The sequence below is a fragment of the Corapipo altera genome, unplaced genomic scaffold (genome assembly GCF_003945725.1).
Source record: "Corapipo altera isolate COAL_440 unplaced genomic scaffold, ASM394572v1 61411, whole genome shotgun sequence".
Lineage (NCBI taxonomy): Eukaryota > Metazoa > Chordata > Aves > Passeriformes > Pipridae > Corapipo > Corapipo altera.
This window is the reverse complement of record NW_020884875.1, coordinates 16,872,174-16,895,025: the sequence shown is the minus strand read 5'-3', so window position 1 is coordinate 16,895,025 and position 22,852 is coordinate 16,872,174. Positions and strand designations below refer to the sequence as shown.

Below are 22,852 nucleotides of genomic sequence, written 5' to 3'. Positions count from 1 at the left end.
AGTTGAAATCTTCATGGCGTTGGTTCCATTTTTATGTGGAAAGGGTAGTCTTGTAGACAACACAGCTCATTTATAACAGGCAGAATTGGAAAGTCCTGAATGCCTTAAAATAGTAAAATGTCTTGCTGGATAAAATGATCCAGAGATAAGTGTGTCAGGAGCCACTGAAGCCAAATGCCTTAATAAATGTAGGGTGTCAGCCCCTCTATCCTGATCATGAAATTACTGCACAGTAATGTGTTTGAGTCTGGTGTCATGATTGTTACAAACACTGCATAGACCTGTGTGCTGGTTTAAAGGTAAACCAGCAGGGGAAATGAACTCAACTCAAAAGAGAGATTATAAGTCAGAATAACAATTTAATAAAATAATACAATAAGTATGATTTTACAGACAAACAATTGGTTTTAACCCACAAACCCCAAATATATAACCCAGCACCCTGGGGCATGAACAGAGTGGTGTTGTTTGGGTCCCCTGAGTCCAGAGGAAAAGGCGAGGGGAAAACCTGTTGGTGAGAGTGCTGTTGCAGTCTGGTCAAGAGTGGTGATTGCAGTCCGGTCGAGAGTGATGGTTGCAGTCTGGTTGAAAAGTGGTGGTTACAGTTCAGTCGAGAGCGGTGATCTGCAGTCTGGTTGAGAGCAGTGATCTACAGTCTGGTTGAGAGCGGTGGTCTGCAGTCTTCCTCTGGATCCCACAAGTGGTTAAAAAGGTCCCAAGACTCCAAGATTATATATCCTCCAGTTCAGGCAGGAATGCTCAGTACCTCCCTCAGGGCGGGGGGTTCCTTAATGGGTGTGAGGACAAGAGCAACTCGTATCTCACAGGCCTCTTAGCACCCAGTTTATAGCCTGAGGAGTCAGGCTCCATGTGCAGATAGTGTAAATGGTTCATTGATAACGGTTTCTGGGAAATGGCATGGAAGGCTATAGAATACACAGTTTTGGGTTACACCCATCCAGTGATGAACTGGTCTCAACTGTCCTAACTAGGACAATCTGTAAACTATAAAATATCTTCTGTGCTAGACTATGTTAATAAGTATTCCTGTTTGAATTTACTTATTGGAAGAATAAATATATAAATGATAATACAAGACATGAAAAGAAGAACTGAAAATTGCCTTTTCCAGCTGAAGGTACAAGCCTTTTATTGGGTGGACTTTTGCAGTTGGAGTCTGCAGGTGTCAGTCAACTTTTTAATGTTTCCTCTGGAAAATGGCATATCCAGTTATAAACATGGTTCTGGAACAGCAGTTCATTAATACATGATAGGAAAAAGAACCATATTCGAGATTTTACTGAGAACATCTGCACTGTCAAACCTTCATATTTGTCACTTGGCCAGCACTTGTTATGCTGATAAAAACTGAATGTGAAGAGTAGTCATTTGAAGAATTATTTAAAATTTGATATTAACCAATCTGACATACAAACGTATGTTACTTGTGTTGATTTCATTGCCGTTATAAGAAAAAAACCCAAAGGAATAGTGCAACAGCTTTTTGAGGTTTTCTTCCTGATTATTAGCAATGTTAATGCCATCAAGTTTTCCTGGAATGCAGAGCTTTAATTATAAAAGTAAATTAACTACTGTTTAGGATAGCCATCATTTTATTTCTCTTTGTATTTTCCGTCTCTACAACTCCCATTGATGAATGTCATTGATTGGTAAGTTTTCTTAAACACAGAATATTGATTAATACTTGTCAGAGTGGCAGGTAAGAAAGCTGACATTGATGCATTTGGTCTGCTAGCAAAAGTCTTCAGCTGTTTGAAGGGAATCTGCTTCTTGGAAGACTAGCTGGTGGTAGGAATACATGATTAACAATATACAAATAGGCAATTTCAGAAACAAAACTTATCTTGTGTGAGATAAAATATCTTTCTGTTCTGTACTTATTTCTGATTTAGTTGTAAGTAAATGCAGTTAGCTGGTAGCTGGCAAAGATTCTTAAGATGTCATGCAAGAAATAAATGTTTAACCTTGCTTATCAATTTCAAGATGGACTTAAGATATTTAATATCTCAAGAAAATATGTGAGAAGTTTTGGGTTTTATATATTGTCCTCTAGAAGCCGAGTTGTAGTTATTTTTGTTTCTTTCTGTTTCTTTTAAAAAAATTGCAGTTTGTGATGTTCTTAAATATCCTTGTCTTAGCTAATATCAGTATCTTGAAGGTTTATAAACTGTTGCTTACTATACTACATACTGCATTTCATGTCACTAGCTGAAAACAGTTAAGCATTTAGGAGGCCTGAAACTATCATTCATTCTTACAGGCATGATGTAATCCTGGAGAGAAAACACATATGCAAAGCCCATTACACTCGACACTTGTGTTTTGTATAGTTAAATGCGTGGAAGTAGTTGAAGCAAAACTTCTTAAGTTCAGTCTTAACATGTGGCTGCCAAAAGACGATCTGATTTGATTCAGAACAGTTGTTGTCCAAACAGCCGGTGGATTTCCCCAGCCTATGGCTAGCACAACTGTGTAGTCGAGAGTCTGCATTGCAAAGTCTAACAGTATGTCCTGGCTAAATGAAAGAGCAGAGGACAGAACAAACAGTGTTAATAGGAGCCCCATTGGCAGAGTTGGGAGAGGGGTAGAAAGTTTACCTCCAGAGCATGATGGAAATATATAAGACTCATTTTCTGTAACATTATTCTTTGCCAATAAATTCACCTCTATAAACAGAATGCCATGTTTAATGAGTTAGAAATCATTCTACAGACAAAGCTTGAATTCTTAGAGCATTCATCATCTCCAGTAATTTCCTTTACTAAGAATTGGAAATTTATATTTTATAAAATATATATTTTTAGAACATGTTGCAATGTGTTCTGTTTCTATTAGAGTTAAGCCTGAAACCACAGCGTGCAAAGATCTCATATAAAAGCATTCCACATTCTCAATTACTTGCAATGGACGTTTAAGGAGTTAGCTTGTTTCAGGGCACCAATGTCTTTCATAAAATCTTATGTTCATATTCAGAAAAATGTGCAGTTCAAATCAGTGTTACAAAACTTTAAAACTTGAATGACATGAAAGTAAGCACAGTGACTGAAAAAGTCCTTCATGTTCTCTCTCCGTTGTTCATTTCTTTTAGTGCTGGAGTCGGCAGGACTGGCTGTTTCATTGTGATAGATGCCATGTTAGAGCGAATAAAGCATGAAAAGACTGTAGATATTTATGGCCACGTAACTCTAATGAGAGCACAGAGGAATTACATGGTTCAAACTGAGGACCAATACATCTTTATCCATGATGCACTGCTGGAAGCAGTGACATGTGGAAATACCGAAGTGCCAGCCAGAAACCTGTATGCGTATATCCAGAAGCTGACACAGATAGAAACAGGCGAGAATGTCACAGGAATGGAACTGGAATTTAAGGTACTGGGATTCTATGCTGCGGGTAACCAAAACTAAATGGTATAACACCTAGAGCTGCTGTGTTCTACACCAGTTGTTTCCAGTAATATATAAAAAGATTTATTAGTTAATATGTTAAAAAAATAGCCAAAATATATATCCAGGAATATAATAAAATGCTAAAGACATTGGCAGACTAAAATTTTAAATTAGGAAGTGTTCTTTCTGAAACATACAATTCTATCTTCAATGGGTGGCCAGACAAGAACCATTCAGTGAGGGTGATTTAACCCTGCTGTTCCTTTATTATTATTATAGTTTGAAATGTGTGTTTGCATAGTGTTTTAATGCTGGAATTTGTCCTTATGCATAAATGGAGCAGACATAAACTTATATAAGGTGTTGAAAGAAGCTTTACAAATATTTATATAATGCAGTAGAATATGGAAAAGTAAGCAACTGAAATTGAAATTATTCATTAATGGATAATGAGCAGGGATTATAATACCTGATAGTGTCATTTGTTTTGTTATACCCAGCCTTATTCTTTTTATCTGTTTTCAACAGCGTCTTGCTAGCTCTAAGGCTCACACTTCAAGATTCATCAGTGCCAATCTTCCATGTAATAAATTCAAAAATCGCCTTGTCAATATTATGCCATATGAGTCCACAAGGGTATGCTTGCAACCTATCCGAGGAGTAGAAGGCTCTGATTATATTAATGCCAGTTTCATTGATGGATACAGGTACTAACAGTGATGTGTTCTCATATGGACTGTTTTAAAAGTTTACAGAATTGTTTATGTAATTATATTGAAAATAACAAAACTTAATATTGAAAATTAGTATAATATTGAAAATTAGTGTTCATTATTATCTGTGCCTGCCATGTTTGGGTGTTTTTTAGAATTTTAATAAAAGGTCTAGATTTTTACCCCATACAATACAGAAAAATTCTGTAAATTACAATCTTAAACATTATATTTTTACCTATCTTTAAGCCACAGAGAACTCCCAGTATGCTTTACATACTGAAAGATACTGAGATTTTAAGCACATTCATGATTTGGAACCTCTGTTTCTTCACAATTATTCTGCTTAAAACAATACATAGAAATAACATACAGGAGATAGAGTCTGTGTATCAAGGTTATAACCTATGATCTTTTAACCCTGGCCAAGACTTGACCTAACCACCATTTTATGCACAAGCAATTGTGTTGCCCATCAGCATCTTCATGACAACTTAGAGCAATATGCCCTCCTCTGACTCAAGCAGCTGGTAGAGGAAGGCATAAAGGAGAAGTGGTATAGTTTCCCTAAGGCAGTTTAGGTGTACTTAAGTATCCTATCCACAGAAATCATTTTCTGAGCCTCTGTTCGTAACTCTAAACAACCAATCACCCACTATCACCCACAGAGGTGTTTCTGTTGATTGAAAGAAGTGAGAACAAGAACTGGTCATCATCTCATAAAGCTGCTGATCCCGGGGTTTTTAACAGCTTGGTAGTAGCTTCCACTGGTAGAATATTAAGGCCTGGAAAGGTAGTACACTCCATTCCCAAATTCCCTTCCTGCCTTACTTGTGCTGGAGGCATCAGATTGTTGAAGAGGAGTTAATAAAGAAACTGCCTGATCCTGTAATTCTTAAACTTAATAGATTGTTAGACAGTTATTTCTGCAAAATGAACCAGCACAACTAAGTGTTTCTTAAGTGCTTTTTACAGCACACCAAATTGAGCAATTAGAGTTGCATTAAAATTTAAATAATAATGATAAAGACATACATCATAATATTAACAGAGTAATTTTCCTCTCAAAGTTCTAAAAATAAAAATCCGTAGTTTGCTTAAACAATCATAATAAGGCTTTAATGTGCTTGTTATTAATACTATATACATTTTCCCCCTAGATAATTCTTACATAAAAACAGAGGACATGGGTATCAATTTATTTTTTCATTAAAATATTATTATTAATTTACTTTTTTTCCAACACAGACAACAAAAAGCTTACATAGCTACACAGGGTCCTTTAGCAGAAACCACTGAAGACTTCTGGAGAATGCTCTGGGAGCATAATTCTACAATTGTGGTCATGCTCACTAAGCTACGAGAAATGGGCAGAGTAAGTACTGCTCTAAATTCCTTTACTAAGATGTTGGTTATAGCAGTTCTTTTTATTAAAATATTTCATTGTTGGTAGTGTCCAAAAAAGAGAGTTTAGGTTCCTTCTGTTGAAATATCAGTGGGCTTGTTGGTCACTAGCTATAAGGTTTTCCAATCTATTGACTGGACAAACTAGACACAGGATTTTGTTGTGGGACACAATGAGATTCGGCAACTGAGTCTACATGCTGATATTCCAAAGCATGCAGAGAAAGCTGTCTACTGAAAAAGAAAGATTATTTCTTATTTGGAAACTTTTGCATGGTCTCCTTGTAACAGTGTTAAAAGAAAGCATGTTCTGTGCTGAATGGTAAAGTTTCAGCACCCAGTTTAGAGTTCTAAACTCATTCCATTGACACTCTGTGTACTGGAAAGAGGCAAGCAGTTTACTGTTTGGACAGGATTAAATCAAGATAAAGCTGGCATGTAATAAGTGAAATCTGAGTTAGGCCATGTATATGAGGGAATAGAGATTATTCAGGACATGGCTAGTGGATGCAGAGATAGAGTCTTGACTGAAACTGGGGCAGCTTGCTTCAACAAGAAAAAAGAAAGAAAGCTGAAGGTGGTCTCAAGATTTAAATCGAGGAAAAAAATGTATGTTGAAAATTAGACTATGCATAGCTCTTGTCACTAATAGATGATAAAACTGAGCAGATGTGTAAACAAGTTCAGCTAACACAGTGACCAGGGACAACACCTCTGCAATCTCATATTAAAGATAAGCTTTTACTCTACATATGTAATTTAATGTTCTCATCAACATGAGCATCTCATGTTCCTCTCAGTAATGGCACTTATCATGAACATTACACTTAACTGAGTAAGAAAAGGTTTATACTGACTTATGCTAGTGCTCTCAAGTAACAGGAAATGTATTATATTTTGTCATTTTGTAGGAAAAATGCCACCAATACTGGCCTGCAGAGCGCTCAGCCAGATATCAGTATTTTGTGGTAGATCCAATGGCAGAGTACAACATGCCACAGTATATTCTGAGGGAATTCAAGGTTACAGATGCAAGGGTAAGTTGACATAGCATTACACTTTTTCCCAGAAGTTTGAAAGAAAATATCCATTTTTTTCTTTCCCTATATCTTTTTTTTTAAATTTTATTGTTTTTAAAAAAACCCTTGTACTTTCTACAAACAATAACAAAAAAGCAGGTAAAGTTATTATTAATGAATGGGATCTTTCAGTAGGAACAATTGACTTCACTCGGATCTAGCATCTGGACAGCACAACTTTGAAAAGTTCTGAACTATTTGTGCCAAAATACATTAGATGATTTGAGAACCATTTTCCTTTTTTTCCTGATTTCCCCATTGATGATTTCTGAGGACAGTTTCTGCTACTTACAGCAGTAAATATGTTGTTTTGCACCATCCTCTAGGCTGAGTGAGTATGAAGGTTAATACATTGAGATTTAAAACTGCAGAGCAAATGACATTCATAAGAAAAGCCTGACAAGCTTTGCACATTATAATTTTATTTTCAGCACTCTAGTTTATCTACAGAGTAGATGCATGCAGCTGTGACCCTAGCATCCTCATTTTAATACTGCATTTCTTATCTGAATTCCTGAGTCCAAAACTGAGCATTGATATAAGATTAAATATACATAAACTTTTAATGTATGTTTGGCATTTCTCAGACTTTTCATTTCTAGCACTTTGGTCTACATGGCAGGAAAACACACTATCAGCCTCCATTTCTGTAGGAAATCAAAATAACCGGATGTACTGTCCAGGAATAATGTGAGTTACTACTCAAGAGTTGCCAGTCAGCATCCAAAATATTAGACATTCTCATAGTTAGAGAGACTGCTGCTTTTAATCTAAGCATCAAGTAAAACTGGATAGTATTGTCATTGACCAAGTCAGCATACGAACCTTTTTATTTGGCAAATGAGATTTAGGTGTAGTTTTTTTGTACAGAAACTGTAGACACTCTGGATCTGATTTTCATTCTGTTTGAAATCTAGTAAGGATCTAGCTATGACTCATAGCTTTGCTAACCTATTTGTGAAGAACCACAAAAGTGGAGAACAGTCTTCCAGCATCAGTCTTTAAGCACACTTGTAAGCAGAGATAGTAAAAGCCAATTTCACTACAAATATGCTGATAGTTTTCATAGATCACCTATTAAAAATCTGTTCTGTCTCATGCTGGAAGAGGTATTTTGTGACACAGTTTGCCAAGCTCTGATCCCAAAATAATGGTTATAACAAAAAAGCCACAGTTGTAGTTGGAAGTGTCTGCAAACAGAATATATTTCCGAATAGTTTTTTCAAGAGTTTATATTGAAGTAGGATATTTAAGAAAGTTTGTTTACTTACAGCTATCAGGCCAGTAGAAAGTCTGAAAGGGTCAAATAACTAAATTTACCAGAACTAGTTTGTTGGGTTTTTTTACCTGATATTAATACAACTCTTTTTAAAACGTCAAACATATGTGCACCTTGACAGTCCTATTGTGACATTTTACTGTCACATATTGTTACTCCTCAAATTTAAAAAGTTTTGTTAAAGTCATCAGTGAGCTGACAGTACCATCCTAAATTTTCTAGATATACTGGGAAAATGTAGCTCCTTTACCAGAAGAAATGGGAACTACTTACTAAAATGTACATTATATTCTTCCCATAGTTTGGCTTTTGTGGCTGTCACACCCAGTAATTGAGATCATCTGACTAAATTGTTGTATTCAAAGAAGAGTAAATGCTGTAGTGGTTGTAATCATCCTCTCTCCCTTTCATCTCCAAGAGCGTCCCTACTGTTAGAATACCATCCATGCTCTGGCAGAGCCAAGCTGACCAATAATTCCATACAGACAAAAAATGAGGCATGTTGCCTTTGCAGGTGCCAGCAGCAAGTGTTTGGTGTGGAATTCCCTGTTATTTCTGAAACTGAACTGTGAATTGTTGTACAGTGAAATTGACCTCTGTAACTGTTTCAATCTACTGCTTCTAACTGCTTTGTACTCACTTTCTCTGTAAACTGGAGAGGTCAATGTGGTGGACCAGTCTCATTTAAAGCTAAACTATTAGTGGTGGCTGTAAGAGAGTGTTAAAAATTCTGCAGCCTAATCAAAAGACAATGCTCCCCTGTGAGGAACAAGAAGAAATCCAAACAGTCAGCCAATAAATAGGATTATACATTAAAAGCCCTCTATGCCACATAGGTATCTGAAAGCACTTATTTTGATAACTAACTGGGTAAACTGTCACAATATTTGAAAGTAAAGATTTTAATAAAATTTGGCATTTGTATTTGGACTGCTGTTGGCAAAAATCTCATTAAAAGAAGTCAGCACTGTTTATAATGTCAGTAGCAGAGGGAACTGTAAGAAATTGTAGATCAGTTCTCAATGTGCTTTAAAGCTATAGACATAGACTAAATAACTTTACTTCTCTGCTCATTAAAATACTTTAAATAACAGAAGTTATTGTCATTTCATAGACTTGTATTGGGATATTAAGTGACTAAAATCATGAAGCATACAAATACAATTGATTTAGACAAACACAAAACCAAATATTTACCATTAAATCTATTTATCACATAGAAATGTGTGGTCTTCGCAATGACAGACTGGACTTAAGTAAGGTGGTGTCTTTCTTACCTTTTCTACCCCAAAAAAGTTACTGTTACTATAGTATAAATCCTATCAGGGTGTGAAATTGCTGAAGAGTTCCCATCTCCGTAACCGACTTGTTGCAAGTAAGTAAAATTTCAGGTTTTGTTTCTTTACTTTAGAAGAATGAAAGGTTATCTTGTAGGGAATCAACCTATTGCTATGTCTTCCTGATTAACTGATGTCATGTGCCTAAGGCTATTTGTTCATGGAGGAAAATGGGATCACAGAGACCATGATTAGAGAAGTTTATATTAAGAAAATGTTATTTTGGAAGGAAATATTTGTTCTTTTTGTTGATGACCACAAGAAATCAAATTGGGTGAATGTTTTTAAACATTTCATTTTTTTTTATTTGGTGAAAGGCATACCACAGAAATAGATTACTGAATTGTCACAGTGGTCTAGTGGAAGTAGGCAGTATGTGTGTCCTCTCACGGAGCAGTGCCTGGCACACACATGCTTTTTCTTTTTCCTTATTCATCTGAGACATAGGAGGCAAACACCCACAATACCAGAGGAAACACAGAAGCAAACTATTGGATTTTCTTTTGGTTATTTTTAAAATCCCTTCTATTTCATTTCAAAGATCTGTAATAACTGAGTGTTTGTGGTAGAGGGACAAAAAGAGAAAGATTGTTCTTGCCTCCAGCATAACTTGTTGCTTTTGGGGGGGAATCTCCAGTAATTATTTCAATTTTTCATGAGTTTCACTTAATAGAAGACCATTTTGAAGACATGGCAGGGTGAATGCTTAGGAAACATGATGTCCAGAGGCACCAGTTAACATCCATAGCCCATATGCCCATGCTGTTAAGTATTTCAGCTGTACAGATTGACAGTGTCAAAATCATCATGCACAGTGTTTGAAAATGCAGAACAAATTTACTTTATCCATTTGTATTGCATTTTTTCTGTGTCCTTACTTTTTAAACATTGAATAGACATACACCAGAAGTCAGCACTTAATAATTCCAGTGGCCCTGTTATAAAAAATAATCATGCTGCAGTATTCTGCAGTTTTAAACAATGGTATTCCTAACCACAGGGAATGAAGAGCTTCAGATGGCTTGTTTTGAAAAAGTAAGCCCTTCTTCTCAATTTTAACTGACTCCAAGATGTTTCATGAATTAAATTAACAATTATTGAAGGGAAATTTGTAGTTTATTAAACAACTGGCTTGTTTCAACCAGTCTTCTTTCAGGCGAAATGTCCACATCATAGAAAGCAGCATACTGTTAAAATACCATATGCAAGGAGGGCAATGATTAAACAAGTGTTATCAGTAAAGATATTCCTGCCATCTAGGAAATGGAAAGTCAGATTGGATGACCTTATTCTTCTTGATTTGTATTTAAAGGAATTTGCAGTCCGCCGAAATCAAAACATAACTTACCAGAAAAGTCATATAACCTGGTGGAGTTTTTTTGCCTTTAGCCTCAGACACACTTTTTACACAGACTGTCTGACAACTCTCCTATGCAGTGGAGAAGGGAATCCATGCAATGCCATTAATGAAACTACACATCCAGACCAGTGTCTACAAAAGCTCCATCCAGTACTGCAATTGAAAGAATTTTCATAAATCTAATCTTAACCGTTCCTCAGCTTCTCTCAATGTCCTTGCTTTGTGATTGTCTTTATGATTATTGGCTGACTGACTTCAAGCTGACTGACTGCAATATGCTGTAGTGATACATTATTTGTGTCTTTTGTTAAAGGATGGACAGTCCCGAACAGTGAGGCAGTTCCAGTTCACTGACTGGCCAGAGCAAGGAGTGCCAAAGTCTGGAGAAGGATTTATTGACTTCATAGGCCAAGTGCATAAAACAAAAGAGCAATTTGGTCAGGATGGACCAATTTCTGTTCATTGCAGGTAAGTAAACAAAGCCTAAAAAGAACTGATATGCAGATTTGGTTTTTTTCTAAACATGATTGCTGAATTTGACAAAGGTATATATTTAAAAAGAATTTCAAAGGTGAACTATCAGAAAACGTATTCAAATAGAAGATCTAAAAAGGAACACAATGAAGTGCTTTACAAAGTGGGAACTACTCTGTGATATTCTGTTTGCACAGAAATGTTTTTTAGAAATATGTGGAAGCCCATGATTTTTTCTTCACTTATAAATGTCTCTAATGCAGTGTAAAAGCAATCGGGTCAATGCTGCACACAGAAGGCATAGGAAGAGCCTTATCACAGGCTGCTATATCTGATATTTTTTCCACTGGAAATTAAAAGCAAGGCTGTTACTTTTGTGGGGATTATTACCCGCAAACAAGCTAGTTACACCTCAGTAGCACATTAGTAGCTATCAAGACTCATCTTGATACAATTAAAAATGGTATCTCAAGAAAGGGAATGGAATAGAAAGTGGTGTTTAGAAACTTTGCCTGTCAAAAAATCATTGAGGTTTGGGTTGATGAGTTCTACCTTCAGAACTTAATGCTCATTTTTTGATGTGATGACCTCGCTCAATTCCTTTACAGTTGATATGCAGATGAAAACAGCTTGCAGGGCTTTTTAATATTCTTGTATTTTTTATTTATTTTCTTTACAGTAAGAAAGACTCTTTCTAGACTCCATAGCAGATGGACAAAAATAATATCTTTGTCCTTTATCTCTTATTTAATAAATTGTTTTCTATAAATTCCATTAGGATTTTAGATAGTCATTTTTGTAATATGAAATTATTTTGGGGAGATTAAATATTATTATTTATATAACAGAGGTACAAAATACTGATACAAGTTCCAGGTCCTTACTGCAAGCCAAGTAATGCCCCAATACTAGCGTAAACACAAAGCGAATGAGTTTTCTAGAGTCTATGAATGTACAGAGGGAGAGAGATTCTCGTCCTTCCAAAGTCAGGAGCAACTACAAGTTGAGTTCTTCATGATCCCCTAATCATGAAGGGGACGGACTGACATAATAAATGTACTGGACTACTTGAATCCTACTTTTTTTGAGTGCCTAAAATTTTTTATGGACCACTAGGAGAATAGCATTGCAGAGCAGTGGTTGGGATTTATTTGGCAGGGGAAAATGAAGGACAATCCTGATAAGAATAAGCCTTATTCTTCAACATTAATGAGTTTTGAGAGCACAGGAATAATAAGCAATATTTATGCCTTTATGCAGATAAGAAAGCAAAGTGATGTTATTCTTCTAAGTTCTTTGTACCATGCAAACTTGTCCGCTTGTGACTGCAATGAATACTTTTGCAGTATGTTATGTATGCCTTCCAAATGGATAGGATCTTTCATGCTAAAATTATGGAGATTCGTACCATTGACTTTTGTAGAAACAGTCAAATCTGGTGTAACTATCCAGGGCTTGGTCTTTAAATGTCTTTATCATCATTTAAGGGACTGGTAATGCTGATCATCACTATCAGTGTTAGTCAACTTACATAAGTAGGAGCTGTCCCTAGCAAACTAGTAAGTTTATTTGTTTCTTTCAGGAAGCACAAGATCCTGGACACCTGCACTTTCCTAGTCTCGGTAGAATTACTGTAATAATGCCTCCAGTTTGTACCATGATGAGTTTTAAAGTGAATTAAAACTCTGCTAGTGCCACTTCCTTTTGGTTTTCTTCCCTCTCTGCAGTTTTCACAAGCTTGCTTTCTCTGTTACACAGTAAACCTATTCTACCCACAATTTTAAATTTTCCCCTTCCCTGGCATTTTTACAACTAGGTCAGAGTGTTGAATTTAAAAATTTCTAACCTTACTAGGCAGATAATTAAAAATACTTGAGAGAGCAAAGGATTGTTCACCTTTAAGCAAAATTTTCACTTCAACCAATATTACATATTTATAGTCATCTTATTCCAGGTTTTAGCTGGACAGTGAGGAAGACCAACTTTTCCCAGAATGCATTCAAAATGTATTTGTAGTAACAATCTCTTCTCCCTTACAAAAATATCAATACTTTCTCATACCTAATTAAAGCATCCTAACTTTGTTTTCTAACTGTTTGAACTTCTGTAACCATACTGCATCGTGAAGTAGTACCTTCACTCTGTAGAAATCCTAAGCATGTTTTGATAGGAACTGTTGCGGTGTTAAAATATGCTGACCAGTCTCAGGGGAACAGGATCGGTTTCCTACAGGCTTTTCTGAAAACATCACACTTGATAACTAGTTTTGCACTACCCTCTAGGCTGAGTAACCTTTGCAGGCATTAAGATCTTTCCATATTAGTCTCTCTTCCCTGTTAAGTAGCATCTCCAGATACTTCTGAATTTCTTAAGAACACAAGACAAAAAATAAATTCCTTCCTTTTGTTGAATTCAAGAGTTCTGAGTCATTTTTTTCAAGTAATGAAGACTTTTCTAATATGTGAGGCCAGAAGTCCTCTCACCAATTAAGAAAATCATACCTTTTTTGTTGGATGTTTTTAAATAGTGGAGCAGGAACAGGAACAAGGAGAAAATAAAATAGTAATCTGCCTTCATTCTGCTGGTTTATTCATTCTAGGCTACTTGGTTTATATCACGCTGTCGTCAGCTCTGTAAAGTCCAAGCAGGTTCCAACGATGTATTTCCAGGATATTTCAGGATGTTTCTTAAATATTGTCTTTCTAATTTACCTCATGAGGGAAAGGAGAGCTTACACTGCAATTGCTTTAGATGTCCAGACCTGCTGTCATCCCATATAGGTAAATCAGCAATGACAGCATGATATTTTCTCAAGTGTTGTGTCAGTTATCCTTTGGCTTCAGCAATCTGAAAGCAAAATTGATAAATCCAGTCGCATATGTTTATTAGCCCTAAAAGTACACTAATCTAGGCCAAACACTAAAATACCGTTAATTTGGACATTCAGTTTCCACACTAGTTTTGTGAATTCGCTGGATCTCTCTTATAGTTCATATGAACATTCAGAGTTCTTCAGGTTTTACCTTCTGTTCATATTCTTCCACTCTCCCGTCTGGTGAATAGGTCTCATAAATATTCAGCTTCCCAAGTTTGTCTGCCTGGAGAAAACCTTGTGAAATTATTGATATCAAAAGCAAGATGACAGAGCGCTTAATTTTCACACACAGAAGTTCAGAATTGGAAAATCTTTTTTTTCTCTGCAGTTACCTCTCACTTTGACCAAGGGTAATCTTTATAAATAGGTGATTATTTAATTTTAAAAGCTGACAGCTATTGCCTCTATTATTACAAGAATTTTCATCACTTCTTGAGGATTGAAGCTAATAGCAGAAACTCAAGATAGAACAGAGAGCAAACAAGCCATATATGTTCAAAGAAGATAAGTAAGACTGGTAAAGACAGACATAGTATCTGAATATCAGCATTGGAAAGCAAAGATCAATGGCCAGACTTGAATAAAAGCTGTCTTGAGATTTTTGTGTATCCCTTAAGTTGGAGTATGCATGCAAAAGATTGATATCCACTAAGAACATCCACTATTTCTAACTTGAAGTAGAAGGTAAAATAACACACTGAAAATGTGCAAAATTGGGTATATACATGAACAAGCTAAAGTAAAGCAAGCAGTAAAATGCATTTTGGCTTCTTTTTCTCTTGTCACTTCCAAGGTATGTTATTGGTAACAAATGTTCTCATTTACTTCAGCAGGCACTGATTATTGTGTATCTGGATGAAAAACCAAGTCACTTTGCAAAGAAGACTGAAGAGTCAGACATACTTAGTAGCACATAAAATTTACTTGAGTGCAGTTATTCTTTTGAATGCAATGTGGTAATTTGCAGTGGAATTTTGCTTAGTGAGCCTTTCACCATATAGAAATTTGTGCACATATGGTGTATTGTAACCACAGATAATTTGTCAGCCAATTCTTTCAGCATTAACTGTAAATTAACATCCATTTTTTCCTTTTATTTTTTTTCCTTTATTGCAACAGTGCGGGTGTTGGAAGGACTGGAGTATTCATAACCCTGAGCATTGTATTAGAAAGAATGAGATACGAAGGTGTTGTAGACATCTTCCAGACTGTCAAAATGTTACGGACACAGCGGCCAGCCATGGTACAGACAGAGGTGAGCAAAACAGTATCCATGTACAATAGTGAGGGAAAAGAAGCAGTATTTACATCATGGCTGGGCTTCGTGAACGAAGATTTGGGAAGGGCTCTACCCACGTTTGTTACAAATGCGCTGGTGGCTAAAAAGGCCAATACGAGACAGGCACAGCCAGTTGCAAAAGGCACAGCAGAAAGACTCCTTAGGCAGTATATTCTGCAGGGCACGAATCTTTCTGCGTTGTCTTTTCTCCTCGAGAGTGATCCTGCGTGGTTTCTCAAAAGCATCAGCAGCGTTATAGATGGTGTGTCTCCAGACCTCCCAATTGGAGGCCAGAGTAGACCAGTTATGGTGATCAGTATGGCCAAGGCTGAGATGTTGTTTCAGGGAGTCCTCGTATCTTTTATTCGGGGCTTCTCTCGTGCGGCAGCCAGTGGCAAGTGGTATTTACACAATTACAAAAAAATACACAGTTTGAGACTGTATAAAATGTGCTTACATTTGTATCTGAAGTCATATAATGACCATATGACTACAGGGTAAATTCTGCCCTAAAGGTACTACAAGGACTTGTTTCCTATTACAGCACTAGTTACTGCAGGCTGGGGAAGAAAAATCATTTCAATAGTGGATCTTAAGTTATGGTAGTTGAGAAAAACCATTTGTGAAGTATCACCCATTTTTATTTGAGCACTGTTTCCTGACAGAAATGTGTAGTGATAAAGAAGGTGGCAAATCATTTCTGCAGGTGGATCCACTGATTTTTTTGTTGTTGTTGTTCTGGGAACTAGGTGTTTGATCATGTTTTCAGACTGATGCTGTATTATTTTCATGTTTTTCTTGGCTTTGTGTCACCAAGCAAGTGGCTGTTTGGCCTGAAAATCATAATGGTAAATTCCGTGTTCAGAGCTATAATGTAAATAATTTCTGTGCTAGCAAGAGTGGCATAGAGAAATAAAGAAAGGGATAAGCAGTATCAACTGATTACATGTGTCACGTTATAAAGAATGTCTAAACATTATCAGTTAATGCTCTGCTTAATTTATACTTTAATTTCTGAGCAGAAGACCTGAACTAAGCCAGAGGCAATAGGTTAGGAAAACCAAGAAAAAGGGCAAGAGAAGGGAAACATTTTGGGTCATACATTTATTTAGCATCATTTGATTGACACTGACCTTTAAATTACAATCTCTGAAATTTAAAATGGTTCCCCAGAGTTTACCATTTCCCTTAAGAAAATTAAACTTGTTCAATAGAAGCTGGGTAGTCCTATTTTTAAAAAGACAACTTCATAAAAACTTATATGAAAAATACAGATACTTATTTTTAATCTTGTCAGTTAGCCAAGCAAATCACTGTGACCAAACTGAAGAGTTAATTCCATTTCTTTTCCATTATCATCATTTTTCTGGATAAGCAAAATGAAAAATGACTGCTTTCTGTCATTTTTAGCTCCAAGAAATAACTACAGTATACAGAAAAGCTATGCTTCTTTGAGCCTACCTGACAAATGCAGAGTTCAATTCCGCAATATATTCTCCCTCCCCCTGCTTTGATTTATTTCTGTACGCACCCTTCATCCTCACTGCTGCAAGCAGAAGTGTTGTGTACTCATTTCTTTCAGGATTCTGAGGAAAACAAATCTCTTGTTCAGTGGTATAAACTGCCAGGAAATCTAATCCTTATTCAACAAAGCACTTGAACTCCATGTGGACCACACATACACTTATAATTTAGGTATATGTGTAATGCATTCTACCACTGTTCCAATTATTCCAACTAACAGAAATGAAAAATTAGTGATCACACCATCTCAGTGAAACAAATATCTGATTAGTTTCCTGGCCTCCACAAGAATTTTAATTATTACCTTAACAAGTGCAACCTATGTAGGGTTAACACACAACACTATCAGATAAATAGGCAGGCGTCCTTGATATTTTGTAGCAATTTCTTTTATTTTTTTTTCCTTTTTTTCTTTTTTTACCATTTAAACCCTGAGTGGCAGTGGCAAACGAGGACACAGATGTTCCATTTTAGTGTAAGTGTGCAACATAACATAACTGTGCAAAAGGACTGCTTTATGGAGGTGAGAAAAACACAAAATACCAAATGTTGGTTTCATCAGCAAATTATAAGCAAATTTCTCACCACACTAAAATTCTTTCTTCTTTCAGGCATAGGTTGAAATGCAGTCTGTTTTATGTGAATAAGGTACTTTAGCTGCATATTTCTCTTTTAGCCCCTTTTCTTGCCATAGGCTTAAGGTATCTTCACATCTTCATCAAAGCCTGTATAACTGAAAGGTTGGGATTCCCTTTGCTTACTTAACATGAATTTTAAGCTAATGGTTTTCCATATGACGTTCCATATTAAGACTCTGATGAACTTTATCACGTAGTGTGTTGTGTTTGCTGTAGAATAGATTATTTTGCTACTTATTTTCAAATATATGGGGAAAAAGTGCCTTAGCATGTTCCTATCAGAAGAAAGCTTTATGCTGATATTGTTTTAATCCAGAATAACAAACAGTCAGTAGTTGAGTATATAATCTCTGCACAAAAATAAGCTGCAATCTGTGGAAAATTTTATTGCATTAAATGAGTGTCTATCTTCATCTGTTGTAACTCACAGTTGTTTTCTGTTGATGTTAGCGAGTGAACATTGCTGAACTGCATATGTCTCTGTGGTGTATTTGTTTGTAGCCACAAAGTATTCGCTTTTAGTTGAAGGAAACTAAAAACCAACCAAAAAAGCTGACTTTTTGATGCTTTTTTTTTCTATCTTTCTTTCCAGGATCAATACCAGTTCTGCTATCGAGCCGCACTGGAATATCTGGGCAGCTTTGATCACTATGCAACATAAAAACCCATTGTGGATTTTTATTGCAGGCCCTTTAAGATCCAGAGAGCCGCTTCTGAGCCATACAATGTGCTTTAGAAGTACTTCTTAACTCTTAGCTAAGGAGCAATTATTGGGGATATATAAAATAAATTTAAAAAAATGAACAAAAATATTGGGGATATATAAAACAAAAAAAAACAACAAAAAAACCCCACCCAACAACAACTGTTCCATGTGGACCAAGAATTCACAGTTTAATAACCTAACCATAATAAAAGAATCCTGACCACTGAGGCGTCTGAAGGATCTCATATACAGATACCTCAAGGGTTCAACATTGGTTGAAGTTAAAGGGAAGAGGAAATTAATAAAAAAAAATTATCATCTTGTTCAGGATTACATGCTATTGCAAAGAGGAGTTTTGAGAACTGCAGTTCAGTGCAAGATGTTTGTTGCAAGGTTGGGTCCTGGCTTCTCAAACAAAACGGACTCTTTACTTCAACATCACCCTTTCCCATCATAATGCTCATCATAACACTTTAGGGAAAATGTGGGAATGTTTAAAAAGAAAGTCCTTGATTTAGTTTTTTAGTATTGTAAAGATACTGCTGACCTGTGCTTCATTTTTAACTGTGTAAACTTTTTCCTTTTTTTAACAAGAGTTTATCATTCAATGAAGTGAATTAAAGAAAAGGTTGCATAACTGTTAATATTTTTGTTTAAATAATGTAGATTTTTTTTAAGCTGTAGAACTGTTATCTGTAATATCGTGCTGTAGAAATATTAAATACTTTGAAAATTTGCACATTTTTGTGCAGTCCTACAGTACCACAGTCTTGTTAGATATTAATTTTATAGTTTTATTTGTGGGGTTTTTTTCTTTAAGAAAATATTCATTGTAATCAGTTAAATCAAAATGGTTTCTTTTGGAATCAACAGGGAGGCGCAAAGTATAAAGATGCTGCTAGCACATACACACACACGCACACATATGCACATGCGCACTCACACCCCCTCTCTTTTTATATATATATATGTTATGTATTACTGTCTGCCCCTGTCTGACTCTGTATAGTTACAGAGATACAGATGGATAGATGTTCACACACATGCATATAAACATACCAATTCTTACATGCCTGGATTTATCAAAACATTGGGAAACTTTTTCAGCATACTACAATTATATCAAACTACTATTTGATCATCTCTGCATTTTTAAGGTCCATAAACCTTTGTTTCAAAGGGAAGTGAGGAATGCACATCATTGATATTTGAACATCATCTCTCTCCCAAATAGTACTTCTGTCCACATGTCCACTTGAGCACACACACATGCACACATACACATGCACACACATGCACACACGCACACAGAGTATGTGATTTAGGCTTCAAGTGAAGTTCAATATTTGTAACACTATAGTGCAATAAGAAATCATATTATTAAATGTAGGAGGTGTGCATGTGGGAAAGGTCAGTGCATATCCCTTTAGGAGGGGAGAATGTTGTAATATAATAGGTATTAAGATGTTTTAAAATTGTATTCAATAGTATACTGTCTATAGTGTGCGCTATATAATTTACATTTATCCTATGTAACAGGGCAAAGCCAAACACATATTGCTCTGTGAAATCAAACGTTTTGTGGCATACAGCATTATTTGGGGATGCTGGGGTTTATTTTAATTTTACATTTAGAGTGCCTTATATTTGATGCCTATTTTGAATAGCATTTCTTTAAGTTAGCCTTCATTTGTATTTAGTTCCGTTTGTTTATATCTCTGTTATTTGTTTCAAACGTTTTAATACATGTACCAGACAATTTTGAAAAATATGCATTTCCGGTTTCTAATCAAGTATGGATGGTAATAAATGATAACCCAAAACACATAGGTAGTCAAGGCCCTTTATCTTTCCATATTTCCAATAACAGACCAGCCCACAAATTGAAAATCTGTTTCTGGTTGGCTTTTCAAACCCACTGTGTCACTGGTTATAGTATTATCATTACAGAGATGTAGCGGTACAGTAGCAGTAGTTGACATCAGCAGTGCATCTTTTTTTTTTCTTTTTTTTTTTTTTTAAATTTATTTTGGGCCAAGTCCTGCTTATTCACTTGTGTCAACAGATTGCTAAAGTCAAACCATTGCTTTCAGTGGGAAGGTTCATGTAAGGCTAGCAAGACTGAGCCCCCAGGACATATTGGAGAATGACAGTAGATTTTCTTCCAGGAAACAAGGAAAATTTTGTAAACAGCAAAAAGTACTTTTTGAGACTCTTTATAGGATGCCATTTACATTGACCTCGGTTTCCATTGTGTGTTCTGCCATTGTCAGTACATGAGTATCAAGGGAATTCTTTCTTTGAGGTTTCAAAGAGGAGCATTGCTATGGCTTGTCAATGTGATCTCAACATTTTTTCTTCTTCAAATTTTCCCTGCTAGCAGAAAGAAAAATATGAAAGACCAAACTTCAGCAATTGTATTTGAGCACTTTTGTAATGAAAAAAAAAAAAAAAACAAACCAAAAAAACAAAACAAATATATATATATATATATATATATATAAGAATAGAAGTATTATAGAAGGCTACCTCAGAATGAGATTCTATAACTTACATCTGAACCAGAGAAGAATGTGCACTATGTTTCTTTCTCTTCTTCTTTCTTGATTTATACTTTAAAGTAATTATTGAAGTGCCAGGTTATGTAATGTGGTTATGTTCTTCAGCTCAAGTATAGGGAATCAGATAAACACAAAAATAAAAGAAGTATCATTTTGGAAACATAGGCTAGGGAAGGTTCTTGCATACTGGATCTGTAAAAGGATCAGCACATTTTTCCCTAGCAGACCATCTTGCAAGCTCCAAAGAAAATAAGGGAATAAAAAAAAAATACAAAAAAGCAGAACCAACTTGTGAGGAAAACTGTTCTACGACTAAATACTCCTATTAGGGTTTGTGTTTCTTAAGATAACTCTTAGCATCATTGATGTGCATTCCACTTTCTGTATTCTTATATGTGCATTCTATGGTTAATTTAAATTGTGTGCATCTTTGTCTACATACATCATACATTCCCAAGCTTAAAATTGGTTTCATCAACATAACCAATACGGTGCTATTATTTACGTTTATATGTGTAGTTATGTCTATTTTGTAATTAGTTGCAATGGGGAAAAAACCCACAAAATATATAAAAATGGTTTATACAGAAGTTTAATTTAGCTCCTTTTTAGAAAATTATTTGAGTGGTTAGACAGTGGAAAGGATGGCTGGGGGAAGGAGTGGCCCTCTAAGGAGATTTGCACTTTCTATATATACCTTTGTACTATGCACTGCCCTATTGATTCTACACCCAACAATGTTATAACTTGAACCCATCTGTGAGAAACTGCTTATAAAATCCACTTATTTGTATTTAAATGACACGGAACATGTAAAAAGGAAAAAAAATTTGCAATTACTTAAAGAAGCAACTGCTTTTTTTCCCTTTTATTCTCTCCCATTTTTCTTTTTTTTTCCTTTTTTTCTCTTTTTTTGCCTCTCTTTTTTTTTCTTTTCTTGATGCCCTGATACTCCACAGATATCAGAAGGCTGCAGGTCTCATCATAACCATCCATTATGTGGCTTTGCCATTCAAGCTTGGAGTGTCTTTACAAAGATAATAAAAAGTTGTGTTCTTTGCTCTTGTTTTGGATGCATAGACTGAAAAATTTAAAAAAATTACCTTGTAAAATGGCTTGTTAAAAAAGATACAATTACCTCTAATTAGTAGTACGCGTAAATGTTTTACAGAATGAAAGGCGTGCTTTTTATTTTCTTACTTCGTTACATTGGTGGCAACAGAAAGTCTGTATGAAAATCAGTTCTTTGCTGACACAAGTTCCATTTGTTACAGATGAATTCTAATAAAATGTCAGTGTTATGCAGCCCTGGTCTTCTTTCTTAAGCAGTACTTTTGAAATCAAAACTTGTTTGGTCCCTCTTGGTGATAAAGGAGTTTAATTGGAGCTACAAAGCAGTCATTAATCTTCTTAACTAGCTGCTGGACAGTGGAAAATGCATTCTTGGGTTAGCAAATATATATCATTTTCAGCAGCAAGTTTTGAGCCAGCGTAGGCAAACTCTTTGGTAAAAATTCTCATTCTTCATGAATTTAATTGAAATTATCACACTTTACATGCCTCTGGAGTACCCCCTTGTGCTTTAGAAATGTATGATTACACTGAGAAGATAGATTTCTGTCCATTTGTAGGTGCAACCCAAAGAGGGCAAAATATTCACATATATGAGGCAAATTGTGAATTTTTAATTCCTGCAGATTTGGCAGGTTCGGGGGTAAATTCAGAGTCATTTGTCAGAATTCAGTTACTGAAATTGTGGCAAGCCATTATGACTTTTGACTGATTTCTGTTATGTGCAGTGAGGGCAAACATGGGTCTGTGAGGCTGCTATCTAAATACTGTGAAAGTTTTTAAACACACTGGAAAAGTTTTAGATGAACATGCCAAGTGTATTGAGGGAAGCTACAAGGGGCATGGCATGGCAGTTTAGTCAAAGAAAACAAGTCTTGCTCTGTCTGCTTGTTTTGAAAGAAGGCAGGTTCTGTTTCCAAGATTACTTTGTTAGGGAATACAGTCTATTAGCAATTAGTATTAAGTATGTATTTATAAAGAATCCTCTGTGCTGAAAGGGTGTGCAAGACATTAACATTAGGCTGATTTCTAAGAACGTGTATTGTTCTTAGCCTAATTTCCACTTTAAGATGGTGATAATAATGTAAATGTGAGGCCTTGGTATTCTTACAGAGGCTTATTAATGTTTTTCCACTTAT

At 35.7% G+C, this 22,852-nt stretch overlaps 1 protein-coding gene and 1 long non-coding RNA gene across 51 annotated transcripts in view; one reads left to right on the top strand and one right to left on the bottom strand.

The window, feature by feature from the left end:
- The window catches only part of PTPRD (protein tyrosine phosphatase, receptor type D), a 1,162,785-nt gene extending 1,140,838 nt beyond the window's left edge, over nucleotides 1–21,947 (top strand). For all 50 annotated transcript variants that reach the window (XM_027635107.1, XM_027635108.1, XM_027635120.1 and 47 more), the window contains 7 exons: nucleotides 3,110–3,395; nucleotides 3,942–4,120; nucleotides 5,375–5,501; nucleotides 6,442–6,567; nucleotides 10,899–11,053; nucleotides 15,054–15,189; nucleotides 17,968–21,947. In XM_027635107.1, the coding sequence (XP_027490908.1) occupies nucleotides 3,110–3,395; nucleotides 3,942–4,120; nucleotides 5,375–5,501; nucleotides 6,442–6,567; nucleotides 10,899–11,053; nucleotides 15,054–15,189; nucleotides 17,968–18,036 (1,078 nt within the window). In that variant the 3' untranslated portion in view covers nucleotides 18,037–21,947. The remainder of the gene's footprint in view (nucleotides 1–3,109; nucleotides 3,396–3,941; nucleotides 4,121–5,374; nucleotides 5,502–6,441; nucleotides 6,568–10,898; nucleotides 11,054–15,053; nucleotides 15,190–17,967) is intronic.
- LOC113943407 lies at nucleotides 895–17,855 on the bottom strand. The gene is made up of 3 exons (XR_003526309.1): nucleotides 17,845–17,855; nucleotides 14,267–14,272; nucleotides 895–998 (listed from the first exon to the last, which is right to left on the bottom strand). It is a non-coding gene; the product is annotated as an uncharacterized LOC113943407 (long non-coding RNA).
- Nucleotides 21,948–22,852: the final 905 nt, after the last annotated feature.